Source organism: Colobus angolensis, unplaced genomic scaffold (genome assembly GCF_000951035.1).
Source record: "Colobus angolensis palliatus isolate OR3802 unplaced genomic scaffold, Cang.pa_1.0 Scaffold57, whole genome shotgun sequence".
NCBI lineage: Eukaryota > Metazoa > Chordata > Mammalia > Primates > Cercopithecidae > Colobus > Colobus angolensis.
Window position 1 is genome coordinate 10,240,029 of NW_012119265.1, and position 18,384 is coordinate 10,258,412.

General features: G+C 37.6%; 1 protein-coding gene across 1 annotated transcript in view; it reads left to right on the forward strand.

Moving 5' to 3' along the window:
* The window catches only part of SNAPC1 (small nuclear RNA activating complex, polypeptide 1, 43kDa), a 33,593-nt gene extending 19,340 nt beyond the window's left edge, over window positions 1–14,253 (forward strand). The window contains exons 8-10 of the mRNA XM_011961985.1: window positions 2,267–2,417; window positions 11,637–11,732; window positions 13,734–14,253. Of these exons, the coding sequence (XP_011817375.1) occupies window positions 2,267–2,417; window positions 11,637–11,732; window positions 13,734–13,768 (282 nt within the window). The 3' untranslated portion in view covers window positions 13,769–14,253. The remainder of the gene's footprint in view (window positions 1–2,266; window positions 2,418–11,636; window positions 11,733–13,733) is intronic.
* The last annotated feature ends 4,131 nt before the right edge of the window (window positions 14,254–18,384 follow it).

The window sequence follows — 18,384 nt, forward strand, 5'->3', positions numbered from 1 at the left end:
CCTCAAAAAAAAAAAAAAAAAAATACGATTGAAGATCCTCAGATGTCTTTTCATGTTTAAGGGTGGTCAAGAGGAGATCAAGAGCTTATCTAACCTCTAGATTTCTTTGTCTTGGATCTAGTTATTTAAAGAACAATCTTTCACTCCCTTGTCTAGGGGAGGAGGGTGGGCAATAAGCCCAGCTGCCAGTGTTTTGGGAGCCTACAGAGAGAATCAGACATGAAGCTCACCATTCCTTATGCAGGTTTCACTCAGCCCCTCTATTTTCAGTAAGAGTCCTCATCTCCTTCCTCACCTAACACCAGTTTCCTTTGAGCCCACAGCCTTTCTTGTTTAGCCTCTTCAGAGAGCAGCAGGCCTTCTGTTTTGTATAGGAGAAGGTCAGTTGCCTAGCTCTGAGGTTGAGGAACGAGACACTATTCTCTATAGATTTTCAATGCACCTGCCTGTTTTTTCAGTCCCGCCTCAGCCTTCCAAAGTGCTAGGATTACAGACATGAGCCACTGCGCCCAGCCCTTTGCCGATTTTTTAATGAGGTGGTTTTTTTGTTTGTTGAATTGTTTAGTTTTCTTATAGATTCTGAATATTAGACCTTCATTGAATGCCAAATTTGTGACTATTTTTCCCCATTCTGTAGGTTGTCTGTTTACTCTGTTGTTTCTTTTGTTTTACAGAAGCTCTGTAGTTTAATTAGGTCTCACTTACCAATTTTTGTTACCAACCTTGTCAAACATCAGGTGGTTGTAGGTGTGTGGCTTTATTTCTGAGTTCTCTGTCCTGTTCCATTGGTCTATGTGTCTGTTTTTGTACCATTACAATGCTGTTTTGGTTACTGTAGTGTATCTGTGGTTTCTGCATCTATGGATTCAACCAATTGTGGACTGAAAATATTTGAAAAACAAAATGCATCTGTACCAAATATGGACACACTTTTTTCCTTGCCATTATATTCCCTGAATAATATGACAATCACTTACATAATATTAGGTATTATAAGTAATCTAGAGATGACTGAAAGTATATGGGAGGAAGTGCATAGGTTATATGCAAATACTACACAATTTTATATCAGGAATTTGAGCATCTCTGGATTTTGGTATCCGAAGGAAGTTCTGGAACTAATCCTCCATGGATACTGAGAGACAGCTATGTGTGATTGCTTTTTAAGAGTTGTTGGTCGGGCGTGGTGGCTCACGCCTGTAATCCCAGCACTTTGGGAGGCCAAAGTGGGCTGATCACGAGGTCAGGAGATTGAGACCATCCTGGCCAACATGGTGAAACCCTGTCTCTACTAAAAATACAAAAAATTAGCCTGGCATGGTGGTGGGTACCTGTAGTCCCAGCTACTCGGGAGGCTGAGGCAGGAGAATGGCATGAACCCAGGAGGTGGAGGTTGCAGTGAGCTGAGATCGTGCCACTGCACTCCAGCCTGGGCTACAGAGCAAGACTCCATCTCAAAAATAAAAAATAAAAATAAAAAAAAGAAAAGAAAAAAGAATTGTTAATACCTTTATTGCATATACAACATTAACCGAAAATTCTTTGCTTAAGGAAGTAAGGGAATTGACCTACTGATGTAACAAAACAAATCCATAGCCAGGATTGGCTAAGATATCTGTGTCTCAGATAAAGATATCATTAAGACTGGCCCTCCATTTTCACTGCCGTCAAGTGCTATTTTCCTGACAGCTTCAGCCTTGCATGTTCCCAGTTTTAGCTTCCAAGGCAAGAAAGAATCTTTCCTTCCTAATAGTTAAACAATTCCAAAATAGCATTTCATTAGCCATGATACATACCACATACCCCGCCTACTTGCCTCCCCACTCCCAACAAATTACCCTGGCCATGGGGATGTTAAACTCGTTGTGGCCAGATCTGGGCCACATGGCCAAACCTGGAGCCAAGCATGAAGTACTTCTACTTGGAACACATGGTAGTGCCTACGGGAAGTAAATTTATTAGAAGATGCCTCTACACCTTTGTTGCCCAACCATGCCAGATAATAGAACAACTTCATTTTAAGCCCATGTGAGCAGATAGTGATGACAGCTGCAGGAAACTTCATGTTATAAAAAGAATAGACTATTTACATGACACAAGTAGTTATATTATAGTAAACCAGCCAGGGGTAATAGTAAAGTACTTTATGACAGATATTTCTGTAAATCTTTCCTCATCTTTGATTGTACATTTTGTCTTCCTCTGAATTACCTATGATTTGTATTCATTTTATAATTTATTGGTTAATTGGATTGTAACTCTTAAGGCATCCAAATCAAGAAGGCATCGTCAAGTCAAACTTGACTCTTCTGACTGTGATTCTGCATCTGGTCAAGGGCAAGTCAAAGCAACTAGGGAAAAAGAGAAGAAAGAAAGATTGAAACCAGCAGGAAGGAAGATGTCTTTCAGAAACAAAGGTAGTTTTTTAAAGTCTTACTAACATTCAGCAAAGGAGAATGGGTTTTATTTACAGCTTTGCCTCATCTGTATTTCGTTGTTAAGAAGGATTAGATACTTGTTTGAGAACATTTTTGTGAGATTTAATATTAAAAATAAATGGTTAGATTCTTGGAAACTTATTGCTTGAAAGGGACCCTAGGAATCATATCAAATGTATCATTTTATAGGTGATGAAATTTTGACCTGGCCGGGTGCTGTGGCTCATGCCTGTAATCCCAGCACTTTGGGAGGCCTAGGTGGGCGGATCACTTGAGGTCAGGAGTTCGAGTCCAGCCTAGCCAACATGGTGAAACCCCGTCTCTACTAAAAATATAAAAGCTGGGCATGGTAGTGCATGCCTGTAATCCCAGCTACTTGGGAGGCTGAGGCACGAGAATTGTTTGAACCTGGAAGGTGGAGGTTGCAGTGAGCTGAGATCGTGCACTTCAGTCCAGCGTAGGTGACAGAGCAAGACTGTCTCAAAACAAAACAAAAAACAAAAAAAGAAATTTAGGCCTATACAGATTAAATAACTTGTCTAAAGTGATATATCAATTAATAGCTAGATAGTTATGAAATCAGTCTAGAATTATCCAGTGCATTTTTTTTTTTTTTTAGATGCAGTTTTGCTCTTGTTGCCCAGGCAGGAGTGCAATGGCACGATCTCAGCTCATTGCAGCCACCGCCTCCCGGGTTCAAGCGATTTTGCTCTCTCAGCCTCCCAAGTAGCTGAGACTACAGGCACCCACCACCACACCTGGGTAATTTTTTTTTTTTTTTGTATTTTTAGTAGAGACGGGGTTTCACTATGTTGGCCAGGCTAGTCTTGAACTCCTGATCTCATGATTCACTGGCCTCGACCTCCCAAAGTGTTGGGATTATAAGCGTGAGCCCCTGCACCCGGCAATAGTTTGTTTTTTTAAAAAATTGTATGAATAATGTATATGTACCCTACATAAATTTGGAATTTGATTAACAGGTTTAGTTGGGGTGAGAAAAAGAGCATTAGAAACGTTAGTAAATATTTAATACTAATACGAAATTCACTCCTAACTACTGCAGGAATATATGCAGATAAGTTAACAGCCTTTTAGCATTTTTTCCCCCTATATTGAAGCAGTGGAAGGAGAATTGAAGTTAAATACCTTTAATATGTCCCAGATATGATTAAGTCCTATAACAGTAGCTTGAAGTGCACTGAGAATTCAGAGGAGATACCATATTTGTTAAGTATGATCGAGAAATAGTTCAAAAGGAAATTTTTCTGCTCCCTTTCACAATGCTGAAGGATATTGTGAAGAAAATTGTTAGACTAAACTCATGAGTATTACTGAAAAAATCCTAAGTCATATGTATCAAAAATAATCCTAGACACAAAAACACCTTAACTGAGTACACTTATTTCAGGATGCATTCAGAATCTATTAATATGATTTACTACATCAATAGGTTAAAGGGGAAAATGTGAATTTATTTTAATAGTTACCAAAGAAGACATTTGATAATATCCAGCATCCATTCTTGATTAAAAAAAAAAAAATCTTCTAGATCAAGGAGTCAGCAAACTGTTTCTGTAAAGGACCAGGTAGTAAATATTTTAGGTTTTGTGGGCCATGTTTCTGTCAAAACTACTCAGCTCTGCCATTGTAATGTGAAAGTAGCTATAGATAATACCAAAACACCTGAGTGTGGTTGTAGTCCAGTAAAACTGTATAAAAGCAGGTGGTGGGTCACATTTGGTCCTGGGGTTTGTTAACTCCTGCCCCTGCCCTAGATAAAATAGAAGATTATTTCTTTAATCTTAAAAGTGTGTGTGTGCACACATGTATTAGATTATAAGTTGCCTCATGTTCAATGGTAATATGCAAGAAGTATCACAGTTTTATTTAACGTTGCTCTTAAAGAGCTAGTCAGTGTAATCAGACAGGAGAGTGAAGGGAGATACGACATCAGAAAGAGAGTCTAGAAAATTATCATGATTTGTGAATGATTTTATGCCTAAAAATATTCTAAAGAGAATGTGCTGAAAAATAGGAACAAAAATTTAGGGAGGTAAGGATTACCACTGTAGACCTTACAAAGATTAAAAGGTGACCAAGGCAAAATTATAAATAATTTTATGCCAGTAAGTTAGATAGCTTAAATAAAATGGATAAATTTATTAAGAGACACAAGTTTCCAGGCCGGGCGCTGTGGCTCATGCTTGTAATCACAGCACTTTGGGAGGCTGAGGCAGGTAGATCACCTGAGGTCCGGAGTTTGAGACCAGCCTGGCCAACATGGAGAAACCCCGTCTCTGCTAAAAATACAAAATTAGCCAGGCTTGGTGGCGCATGCCTGTAATCCCAACTACTCGGGCGACTGAGGCAGAAGAATCACTTGAACCTGGGAGGTGGAGGTTGCGGTAAGCCCAGATCGTGCCTTTACACTCCAACCTGGGCAACAACAGCAAAACTCTGTCTCAAAAAAAAAGAGACACAAGTTTCTAAAACTGATGCTGACGGAGGAAATATGAATAGGCGTGTTTACTGAGACCCCAAAATATCTGAGACAGGTCTCAGTCGATTTAGAAAGTTTATTTTGCCCGGGTTAAGGATGTGCCTGTGATACAACCTCAGGAAGTCCTGAGGCGTGCGCCCAATGTGGTCGGGTTACGGTTTGCTTTTATATATTTTAGGGAGACATGACACATCAATCAATATGTGTAAGTTGTACATTGGTTTGGTCTGTTAAGGCAACAAGTGGGTACTTCCAGGTTAGAAATAGGTAAGACAAAAAGTTGCATTGCATTTTTTGAGTCTTTGATGGCCTTCCACCTAATACGAATAATACGCAATTTACTCTGGCTCAATGAATCTGCATTTTCACATGAGCAATAGGGGAGAGGAACCAATCAGATATAGATTTGTCTTCGGTGAGCCTCTAAGCAGTTCCTAGCTTGACTTTTCCCTTTAGCTTAGTGATTTTGGGGTCCTAAGATGTATTTTCCTCTCACACTGCTAAGAAATTAAATTCTCAGGCTTCTCTGGAAATTTTAGCAAACATTTAAGAAAGGAGTGATCTAGATCTAGATTCTTTCAGAAAATACAAGAGGGAATACTTTGCAGCTTATTGACGTTGCAAGAAAGAACTAAAGACCAATATCCCTTGTCTTATCCAAAAAAAAAAAATTCAAAATGGATTATGGACCTAAATTTGAAACCTAAATTATAAAACTTGTGAAAAAATATGTAGGAGAAAAATGTTTGTGTTCTTGGGTTGGGCAAGATTTTTAAATACTACATGACACAAAAAAACACAAGTCATGAAACAAAAAAAATTGATAAATTGGCATTCTCAAAGTTACAATTTTTGTCTTCAGAAGACACTGTTAAGAAGATGAGAAGATAAGCCATAGACTGGGGAGAAAATTTTTGCAAACTACTACCCTGATTAAAGGTCCTGTATCCAAACTAGTAATATATAAAGAAGTCTAACTCAATAAATATATAGTCCACCCAATGAAGAAATGGCTAAAACATTTCACCAAAGAAAATATATGGATGGCAAATAAGCATATGAAAAGATGCTCTGCATGTTTAGTTATTAGAGAAATGTAAATTAAAACCACAGTGACATTCCACTAAACCCTGAATGGCAGCAACAAAAAGACCCCACAAAACAAAACAAAAATTGTAATGAAAAAAGCTGTTGATGATTTGAAACAAGTGGAACCTGCATACTTTTCTGGTGTGAATCCAGAATGGTGTGGTTACTTTGGAAAACTCAATAGTTTTTAAAAGGTAAACATGTACTTATCATGTGACCCAGAAATACTATTCCTTGGTATTTATACAAGGGAAATGAATACTTAATGTTCACACAGAAATGTGTATGCAAAAGTTTATGTGGCTTTATTCATAATTGCAAGAACTGCAAACAGCTTAAAAATCCTTCCACTGCTGATTGGATAAACTGTGGCGTATCCATACAATGAAATACAATCCAGCAATAAAAGAGCTATCATACATGTAATAACATAGATGAACCTGAATTCAGTGTGCTCTGTGAAAGAAGACAGATACAAAAGGCTATATACTCTATGATTCTATTTATATGACATTCTGGAAAAGGCAAATCTGTAGGGACAGAAAACATATTTGGTTGCTAGGGACTTAGGGGTAGGGGAAGGTGTTGAATGCAAAGGGGCACAGAGAAATTTTTGGGGTGATGGAAATCTGTATTTTCATTGCAGTGGTAGATTCCATAACCATGCATTTGTCCAAACTGCTCTGTACAGCAAAAATGGGTGAATTTTATTGTATGTTAATAATACTTCAATAAACCTGACTGATGGCCAAACATGAGCAAAAAGAGAGGACATAAGGAAAAGATTGTTTAGTTTGGTTATATTTCAAAAATTAACTTCTGGTAGATTAAAATGTTTTTTGTTCTGAAAAGAAAATGTTCAGCTGAATTAAATTTAAAGGAGTTTAATTGAGCAATGAACTATTGGGAGTATCACACAGCCCCCAGAATCACAGCAAATTCAGAGACTCCAGTGCAGCCACATGGTGGAAGATTTATAGCCAACAAAAGGGAAATGAGGTACAGAAATTGGAAGTGAGATACAGAACAGCTGGATTGGTTATGGCTCGGCATTTGCCTTATTTGAACACAGTTTGAAGACTCAGCAGCGTATGAATGGTTGAAGTACCGCCGCTGGGATTCGCCGAGACTCAGCTGTTGTTCAGGCATATACTGCTAAATTGGGTTTTCAATCTTTTCTACCTATTAATCTAGATTGCAGTTTGTCCATAAGGACTCAAATATAGAAGTATGGAGTCCTTCTCAGGCCATATTTAGTTCACTTTAACAGAAGTACCAAAGATATTTAGGTTTAGAAACCCTCACAAGCACTTTTTATTAACAGCCTTCATATAGGCATAGCAACGTGATAAGCTGGCCAAGCTGCTTTCTTGAAGACGTGAAAAAATTTTTTTTAATGTGGTTGAGGAACAAAGGAGGAACAAGAGCAAAATAGGAAAAGAAAGAAGTTAAATGAAATGAGCTTTCATCTTGAATATGTGACAGGTATAATTTATGAAATATCAATCACTTCCTTTGTTAATCATATCTTAATTAGTTCCTAAAAACAACTGTTTTTGTAAATTCTGAAACTAACAAGCACAGGCTCTGTAGTACATCTGAGATTTGTTAATGAATTTTCTCAGGTTGTTAGGGAGGATTTACCCGTGAGAAAGACTAAAGTATTATAAAATGTGATCTGAATTCACATCTCCATCATGGCTTAATTAATCCAGCTAAGGTATTGTAAATACTCTGAAGCAGAAGGAGTTACCTGAATAATAAAGACCCAAATGCTTACTTTGTAGTTTCTCATTAATCAAAAGTTCATTTCCGTACAGTGAAAAGGTATTTTTGATTTTGTAGTTTTTCAAAAAGAGGAGCCTCAGTTCCGTAAAAGGCAAAAGATCTTACAAATCCATTTGCACATATGATACTTTTAAAATTTCTAATTTTAAAAAAGCTCTTATAAATGAATAAGAAAAGGGCCACCACCCAGTAGAAAAATAGCTTAGGATATGAACAGGCAATCACAAATGCAGGCAGAAAGTCAATGCATATAGGAAATAATTGAATTTCATCTATAATTAAAGATATATAAATTAAAACATAATTTTTATATTATTTGATCAGCAAAGATTAAAGGTAATACCCATTGATGGTGAAAATGTGAGGAAATACAATCTCAGTTTAAGTGGGAGAATAAATTGGCACATTCCTTTCATAGAGCAATTTAGAATCATGTCAAAATTTTAAAGGTACATGCCTTTTAGAATTGCTAGGAATTTATTCTGTACAAATCATAAATATAAAAGGAAATTCATTGCAGGATTATTTGAAATGGCAAACTGTAAACAACTCAAATGTATAATGGGTAAATAAAATTCTTGTCAGTCCATACAAAGAAATACTTTGCAGTTACTAAAAAGCTAGGGAGGCTGGGCACGGTGGCTAACGCCTGTAGTCCCAGCACTTTGGGAGGCTGAGGCAGGCGGATCACAAGTTCAGCAGTTCAAGACTAGCCTGGCCAATATGGTGAAACCCCGCCTCTACTAAAAATACAAAAATTAGCTGGGTGTGGTGGCGGGCGCCTATAGTCCCAGCTACTTGGGAGTCTGAGGCAGGAGAATCGCTTGAACCCAGGAGGCGGAGGTTGCAGTGAGCTGAGATCATGCCACTGCTCTGCAGCCTGGGTGACAGGGCAAGACTCCGTCTCAAAAAAAAAAGAAGAAGCTAGGGAAAGCCCTATATTATGAAAGTATATCCAGAATATATCAATTAAAAATAAAATACAACATGATACATTTCTTAGTGAAAAGGCTTTTTAAAAAAGAGTATGATCTCATTTCTGTTAATCAAAAATATATGTATACACATACACACATGAACATAATATATAGCACTGAAGAAATCTAGACATGTATGAAGTATTACCAGTGGTTAATTTTCAAGAATGGTATAATGAGAAACTATCCATAAATTTCTGTAATGTTTGGATTTTATATAACCGTGTGTTACTTTAGTAATCAGTAGAAATCTAAAGACGTTTTTACAAATAAGGTAAACATAATTCCATAGACTCAGACAAGTAGAGGGGCTGGTGTGAAAAAGGCAAAGTAGCTGGGAAAGTAGAGGGGCTGGTGTGAAAAAGGCAAAGTAGCTGGGAAGTATAGAGCGAGGGGTCCATTTAGACTGGATTGTAAAGGGTGTGTTGAGGAGTTAACTGTTAAAAGTGCTGGAAAAATAGATTGAGCATTGTATTGTGACCAGGCCTTAAATGTGGAATCAAGAAGTTTACACTTCAGTTTGTAGGCAGAGGGGGAGTCAACTGAAACTTTTGAGCAAGAAAGTGGCATGCCCAAAGTTTTCCTTGAAGAAAATCAGTCTGGGAGTAGAATGGTAGGTAGCTGGGAACAAACTGAAAATAGGAACACTAAGTAGAAGGCTGTTGCAGTAGTTCAGATTTAGGAGTGACAAGCATGTGCCACATGGTTGTAGGAATTAGAGAAGCAAGGCTAACAGACATAAGAGCCAAATATGGAGGCTGGTGGAGAGGGGTGAGACAAGAATGCTTAATGTCTGAGCACCTGGGAGGATATTCATGTCCTTAATGTTGGAGAAATATGATGACATGATAAAGATTTCACTGGGGGGGAGAATTCGCTCCAGTCTGCCTTTCCAGACTTAATATCTGTAATAATTGCTTGATGCATAAATGAGTGCTCAGTATATTTATGGAATTTATTTAAGCTTATGTTATTTAAGCTTCAATTATGTGCTCACCATTCCTCGAATATAACATGCATGTTGATAGGACATCAGTAATATCAGTGCTATGATGGATGAAGATGATAGCAACTACTATTTATGTAACAATTTTTTTGAGATAGAATCTTGCTCTGTCACCCAGGCTGGAGTGCAGTGGCACGATAATGGCACGATCTCGGCTCACTGCAACCTCCACCTCCTGGGTTCAAGCGATTCTCCTGTCTCATCCTCCCCAGTATCTGGGATTACAGGCGCTCGCCACTATGCCTGGCTAATTTTTGTATTTTTAGTAGAAACAGGGTTTCATCATGTTGGCCAGGATGGTCTCGAAGTCCTGACCTCATGATCTACCCACCTCGGCCTCCCGAAGTACTGGGATTACAGGCGAGAGCCACCACGCCCAGCCAAAATTTACTTTTTAAAAATTTAATTATTTTTGGCTATTTTCTCAAATATATTGCATTCTCTTTTATATGTTTCCTTTGTTCTACATTTATCATTTTTGTAATTATAAGTATATTAAAGTAAAATATATTTTATGCTCTTATTTTCTGTAACACTGTATCCTTAACATGATTTAATTTTCTTTTGACAAGTCATGGTCACCATCATGAGGATTATGTTACTGGGTTTTATAATGTAATGATTCTATCAAGAAAGAAGCCAGATGCGGTTGCTCATGCCTGTAATCCCAGCAGTTTGAGAGGTTGAGGCAGGTGGATCACTTGAGGTCAGGAGTTTGAAACCAGCCTGCCCAATGTGGTGGCATGCACCTGTAGTCCCACCTGTTCAATAGGCTGAGGCACGAGAATCATTTAAGCCTGGGAGGCGGAGGTTGCAGTGAGCTGAGATTGTACCACTGTACTCCAGCCTGGGCTACAGAGAGAGACTGTCTCCAAAAAAAAAAAAAAATTAGCTTAGGTGTGGGGCAGTTTATACTAAATGGCTTCATGCCACAGTGCTTTGTTCTTATGTTTCTCTTTTTTAAAAAAAAAAAAATAGTGTATCTGTTACACTTATTGTAGTGAACATCTTTCTGTTCTCAGTGTGCAGGCTCAGGAGGCAGAGGCAGGAGAATTACTTGAACCCAGGAGCCGGAGGTTGCAATGAGCTGAGATTGCGCCACCGTGCTGCAGCCTGGTTGACAGAGTGAGACTCCGTAAAAAACAAAAAAAGAAAGCAAGATATAACATATCAAATGATAAAAGTGTTGGGCGAAGAAAAACAGCATAAAAATAGTCACTGTTTATGGGGGTTGCTTTTGGGACATGGAAGTTGTGTGCTAAATGGTACTTGATATGACAGTGATATCTGATACATTTGGTTGGGATATTTCTTCAGGTAACAGAAGGTTGATGTAGAGAATCTCTAGTGTTTTTGAAAATGGAAAGTCAGTCGCAAATTATGACTAGAGAAATATATCTTGTAGAGCATATGTAGTGAGAAAAGAAAGTATGTTCACATCCAAAAGTAAGGTTGTTAAACTCAAAAACTACATTTGTAATTAATTTAATAAAGTTGAAGTAACATATGTGATTATTCTTGGATGGCTGCAAATATAACCCCTGTTGTGTGTGATAAAGATTAAATACGGTATTTGTGTTTGGCTAATTTTGTTTATTCCTTTTTTCTCTGTTTTATCTAGTGGAAGAACTAGAGACTACTTTCAAAGTATAAGTAAAATATGTTAGTACTTGAAAAAATACAGGTATTCTAGAATGCGTATTTCTGCTTACCATTACAGTTTCAGTTTTTACATGTCTAGTTTTTATGCTGAAATAATGACATTTTTTGTAAAATATTTTCTCAAAAATTATAATATTCTTTGCTTTCATATGAAATCATTTTCTAAATATTTCTAGGTAACATGCAGAATATACACAAGGAAGATAAACCTTTAAGTCTGAGTATGCCTGTAATTACAGAAGAAGAAGAGAATGAAAGTTTGAGTGGAACAGGTACAGATAAAATTTCGTCAAACTAGTGAAGTAAACTAACTTACATTCGTAGAGCATCAAGGTTTAGAACGCTTGAGGAACATGACAGTTTGTTGTGTGTTCCTGTGATCCTTTCATCTTTGGCCCATTAGAGAATTTCAGTATTAGTCATATCATTAATGACATCTCAGAGTCAAAGATAACACAGTAAATGATGGTATGCATATCCATTAGGTATCCTATCAGTTTCATCTTTGTAGAGATGTCTCTCTCAGACCTCTGATCTGCTTTCATCTGGACATTGTTTCAGTGCTGCTAATCCTGACTGCTGCTCTCTTCCAGGAATTTGTTTTCTTTATTTTTTTTTTCATGAGACAGGGTCTTGCTGGGTTGCCCGGGCTGGCGTACGGTGATGCGATCACAGTGACTTACTACAGCTTCAACCTCCCTGGCTCAGGCTGTCCTCCGCTCCCGCCTCAGCCTCTTGAGTCACTGGGACTGAAGGCACATGTCCCAATGTCTGGCTAATTTTTGTATTTTTTGTAGAGACAGGGTCGCACTGTGTTGCCTAGGCTGGTCTCAAACTCCTGGGCTCAAGTGATCCACTTGCCTCGGCCTTCCAAAGTGCTGGGATTACAGGCATGAGCCACCATGCCTGGCTTAGGAATTTGTTTTCATCTTAATTTGGTTTTTTTACTTGTCTTTTCTCTTTCTTTTTCTGCCATTGCCCTTTTCTTTTTCACTGGTGGGGAATATTTCTTTTCTTTTCTTTTTTTTTTGAGACAGTCTTGCTTTGTTACCCAGGCACGAGTGCAATGGTATGATCTCAGCTCACTGCAAACACCATCTCCTGGGTTCAAGCGATTCTCCTGCCTCGGCCTCCCAAGTAGCTGGGATTACAGGCACCCACCATCATGCCCGGCTCATTTTTGTATTTTTGTAGAGACGGGATTTCACCACGTTGGCCAGGCTGGTCTTGAACTCCTGACCTTAAGTGATCCGCTTGCCTTGGCTTCCCAAAGTCCTGGGATTACAGGTGTGAGCCACCGCGCCTGGCCAGAATATTTCTTTTTGCCACATCTTTTATAATTTTCATGTTTTTGTGTTTTCTATTGCTTTCTTTGCTTTTAATGATCAGTAACCTTTAGGTTCGTGCTGTTTGTAGATGGACAATTATTCGAGTGTTCGTCCTGGCATCTCCTGTGGTAGCCAGAATGATGTATGGTAGTAGTGTTTTGGGTTACATTTCTAGGTTTAATTGAAATGAAATTGAAATCTTAGTCATTTTCTTCTTCTTAGTACTGGCCTAAATACCTTTGAGATCTAGCACCCTGGATTCATACAATTATAGGGAGGGTGTACCCATATGAAACAACTTCACAGTAACTTATTATTAATTAGGATTTAGAATGGCTAAGGGCCACTATCTTAATAGATTGATATTGCAATAAGATTGAGATCTTACTATCTCAATGGATATAGTATTTTTTATTGTTGTTATGTGTGTTTTTTTTTTTTGAGATGAGTCTCGCTCTGTCATCCAGGCTGGAGTGCCGAGGCACGATCTTGGCTTACTGCAACCTCCACCTCCTGGGTTCAAGCAATTCTCCTGCCTCAGCCTCCTGAGTAGCTAGGACTACAGGTGCCCGCCACCACGCCCGGCTAATTTTTTGTATCTTTTTTAGTAAAGATGGGGTTTCACCGTGTTAGCCAGGAAGGTCTCGATCCCCTGACCTCATGATTCGCTCACCTCAGCCCCTCAAAGTGCTGGGATTACAGGCATGAGCCACCACTCCTGGCTGATAGTATGTTTTAAACTGCTATATCATTTTGAAGAAAAAATTCTTGAATATGTCAGGTTTAAGTTTTTTTGTTGTGTCTTTGCTGTGAGGGCATCCTTACTGTGTTGTACCAGTTAGACAGCTATGTAGTTTAAATGTATGTTATCAATTAGGTATTATCATTTAAGTGTCAAGTTTTTTTTTTTCCGATCTGACTGACTTTTGAACTTTATGTCTTTAGAGTTCACTGCATCCAAGAAGAAGAGAAAACACTGAACAAAGAGCCTGGTGTAGTTTTTAATTTTGAGTTTTCTGACAGAAGAAAAGATTGATATTTTGTGTATTGAACAGGAAGACTGCCAGTATTAAAAATAATCCTTCTGGGAAACTGTAGGTTATTTCTTGGAAATTGCAATACACAGTTCTAGAATAAAAGTACACAAAATTAGAATAAGAATTATTTAACATTTTCTTTAATGATATGCATAAATGGAGATAAAACTTGTATTTAGTATGTAATATAAAAAATTCTGTTATTTGCAAATTGTTACTATTTCCTGTAACGTTTTGTGATACTATACTGTCCGAATACAGTCTGGTAATAATACTATTCTATTTAAAATATGTTTTATTGAAATATTAATTTTTATTACATGCAAATAACTAATCATTTTGTATCTACAGTCTGATAATGGATTTTTTTATTTTGTATATTCTATTTTGTATATTGTTAGGTGCAATAAAGTTTTTGCCTTGTTTTATTTTTTAATACATAAAACTTACGTTCTCATAACGTGATTAATAGGAAGTTCACAATGTATTTTCTAGTTCTACAGTTAAATATTATTTAGTGCTTGTTTTAAAGCTCCCTTTGGTCTAATGTATGTTTATATGTATGTTTGTGTATGTGTAAATATGTATATGTATGTGTGTCCATATTTATATATATGACTACTCAATAAATTTATGTGTCTATATTTATGTATATGACTAAATAAATTGTGTAAGTACTTGAATACTAGTTTAAGTATTAGTATTAAATACTAATTTAAGTACTAACTTAAGTACTTAAATACTAATGTATTAAGTATTTAAGTACTTTACTTTCTAATAAAATTTTTAAGAATAATAATGTAAATTTCAGAATGTGTCTCTGGTACAGAATCGTTGATAGTCACAGAAAAAAAATCTGTAGCTTCATGAATATGCCTATCTGTTAATTTCTCGTTCCAGACATTTTAATAGAGATTGCTTGAACCATGTTGTTTGAATTGCTGCCAATAGCAGACCATCTCCCTATCATGTTGTTGGCTCAGCCGTTTTTTTTTTTTTTCCCCCTTAATAGACATGGAGTATTGCTGTGCTGCTCAGGCTGGTCTTGAACTCCTGGGCTCAAGCGATCCTCTTGCCTCAGCCTCCCAAAGTACTAGGATTATAGGTGTGACCTACTGTACCCAGTCTTAACCTGTTTCACAGTTGATTGTACTTCATGCTGTTTTCGAGCATGAAGTATAATTAAGGGATTTGTTAAGGTAACCCTTAATTAAGGTATTATTAAGGAATTTAGAGTTTGGGTTGCACACCTGTAATCCTAGCACTTTGGGAGGCTGAGGCAGGCAGATCACGACGTCAGTGAAACCCCGTCTCTAATAAAAATACAAAAAATTAGCCGAGCATGGTGGTGGGCGCCTGTAGTCCCAGCTACTCGGGAGGCTGAGGCAGGAGAATGGTGTGAACCCAGGAGGTGGGTTCACTGCACAGTGAGCCAAGATCACGCCACTGCACTCCAGTCTGGGTGACAGAGCGAGACTCCATCTCAAAAAAAAAAAAAAGTTTGGGTTGAAGATCAAATTCGTGATATCTCTATATCTAATCTTTAAAAATCAGAATACTAATGCTGACCCAAATAAAATGTTCATTTATTAGCATTTATGCTAATTGTTTCCTTTGACTTCAAATGTTTTTGATCATAGAGGGGGCAGTTTTCATAATGTGGACATTGGGTGGAGCATCTTGAATTTAAACATTCTGGGGTTGGGGTGTGGATAGTGGATCCATTATTGGCCCCACTTGATATACTAGGTTGTTTGCTAGAACTTGTCTGACTGTTAAAGTTTATAGATATTGTACAGCTAACACACTGAGTTGCCCTCTCTTTTTTCATAACTGTACTTACAAAATACATGCTATTGTTTCACTTGTACCTCAAGATGGTTAGTGCCCTGCCCCCATTCACAAAGTTAGTAAGTCATGCTTCTGAGTCATAAACACAAGGCTCAGGCTTATAATTTCAATCTTTTTATATAAGCCAATGTGGAAATCCAGAAAGATCCTTTTTAACTATAAGCAGTAAAACTCCAAAATGGCTTAAACGAAAAGGAAAGTTTATTAAAATCAGGTGAGTTCCAGCAAAGGTTGACTTTGGCTTATATAGTACATCAGTTTCATGACGGCTTCATATACCTAGGTTTCCGTTTTTTCTTTTTTCTCTCTTTTTTTTTTTTTTTTTTTTTTGAGACAGTTTTGCTCTGTCGCCCAGGCTGGAGAGCAGTGACGTGATCATGGTTCATTGCAGCCTCAATCTCCTGAGATCAAGCTATCTTGCCACCTCAGCCTCTTGACTAGCTGAGTCTGCAGGTGTGTGACCCCATGCTTGGCTAATTTTGTTTTGTTTTGTTTTGAGACAGAGTCTTGCTCTGTCACCCAGGATGGAGTGCAGTGACGTGATCCTGGCTTATTGCAACCTCCGCCTCCCGGGTTCAAGCGATTCTGCCTCAGCCTCCCGAGTAGCTGGGATTACAGGCATGCACTACCATGCTTGGCTTTTATATTTTTAGTAGAGACGGGATTTCACTGTGTTGGCCAGACTTGTCTCAAACTCCTGACTTCAAACGATCTACCCTCCTTGGCCTCCCAAAGTGCTGGGATTACAGGAGTGAGCCACTGCACCCGGCTGCAATAGTGAGTTTTTCATGATTATATGTTGAAGATAAGGTATGAATCACTTGATAGACTTGCTTTAAATATGAGATTGAAGCTCATTGAACAGTGTTCAAATAGAACATACCTGTGTTTAACAGTGAGTTTTCAAAATTAAAGTATGGAGTCCAAATACTAGTTATCTATTAAGCTACTTATATTGCCAACGTAATTATGTTATATACCAGGTTTACTTGGGGTATCTTAAAACCCGTGAATAAAAAGTGGAGTCATAAAGAAAATGCAGCTTGTATGGATGCTTAATTAGGGGAATATTTTTCACTTTGAAAGTAAAGTATCCTAATTTCTTCAGAAGAAAACTACCCTGGGAATATGCAGTTCTCTATGAGAATCATAGTGTTGTCTTTGCTTTCTTTTGTAGTACTCTTATTAGTTTATGTTGTAAGCACATCTAAGATCCCATCTGGGTTTATAACCCCTTTGTCTTGATAACTCAGTTTTCCTGAGTGGATATATTCAATGAGGGGAAACATTTCCAGTCTCTTTAATACCCAATTAGAGTGAGTGTTCCCTGAGACAGGCACAGTTGTACCATTTGCAAGCAAAAGGAGAGACAATGAACAAACTTGAGCAAAGGTTTTGTCTTATATAGGGATTTTTCAGAACAGCAATTTATTAGGGAACTATGTTTAAAACTTTTAAGTGCTGCAAAACTATTTTACTGACTTGTTCAAAAATATTAAGAACTGCAGAGTGCTTTGGAAATGGAAATGCAAAGATATGAATGCTAAACTTCAAAATAATTACAGCTAGAAAGTAAGCTTTTAAAAAGTACTTGGATGCCAAGAAAACCAAAGTAATTATGTGGTGACTTTTGAAGTGGCTTTTTAAAGTTATAATAATTGAAAGCTTATGTGTTTACACAGATCTTAAGATTGATACGAGACCAAGCTCTCATGGCTTGACAACTGAGGGAGACCCAGGTTTCTTTCTTTTCAACTTGAATTGGCTACAATACATGTTTTATTTCCAATAACCTATTTTGGTTATGACAAAAGATTTACACATGTATAGAGAGATAAAATATTTTTAATTGAGGTATCTTTAAAAGTGAGCTTTATAGGCTGGAAATTACTTTCATTTTTATGTAAAGAGCCCAGGAAAATAAGCATAATTACTAATGTCTTCCTAACTTACCTTTGATTCTTGAATTCTAGTTTGAAGAATGCTTGCTTTTTAAATGCCATTGAGCAAACTCTGTGGGTGCTTAAGTATTCACATTTTCATTTATCTGTTGAACAACTATAGAGTAATTTTCATTGCACATTTTTCTTATTCCCTCTATTAAAGTAAATGTCAAAGCCTAGATTTTGGGTTGTATAATCTTTTTTTATGTGGTATTTTTTATGCCTGACTTATTTTATTTTAATGTGCTGTATATTGCAGGTCTGGATTTTTCGTTTCATAATTAATTCAGGCTGCCTCCTTTAAGTTACAAGGAACAAAGGCACGTTGACATTATCTTAGATGCTGGAGGCTTATTTTAATGCTGATCAGAGGCAAACCTTCTTGGAGAGCTGGGAAAAAAATGGCTCTTTTTCATGTAGTGAACACCAGCAGCTTAGACGGCTGGGTTGAGTCCTTGCTTTTGAAGTGGATGTCTATTGCCCTGTAGTTACAATGTGCATCCTCTTATTCATGTGCTCTCCAGCTTCCCTGCCCACTTTTGCCTCTGCTACTTCTCCTGTTCTCTATAGTCCCTGAAAGAGGATCTGATTGATTCTATTAGTTATAATCCAAAATAGAGCTCCCTGATTGGGTGGAGATTATTCTGGCTACTGGCCTCCTTTTTTTTTTTAGGCAGAGATTCGCTCTTTCACCCAGGCTGGAGTGAAGAGGCGCAATCTTGGATCACTGCAACCTCCATCCCCCAGGTTCAAGTGATTCTCCTG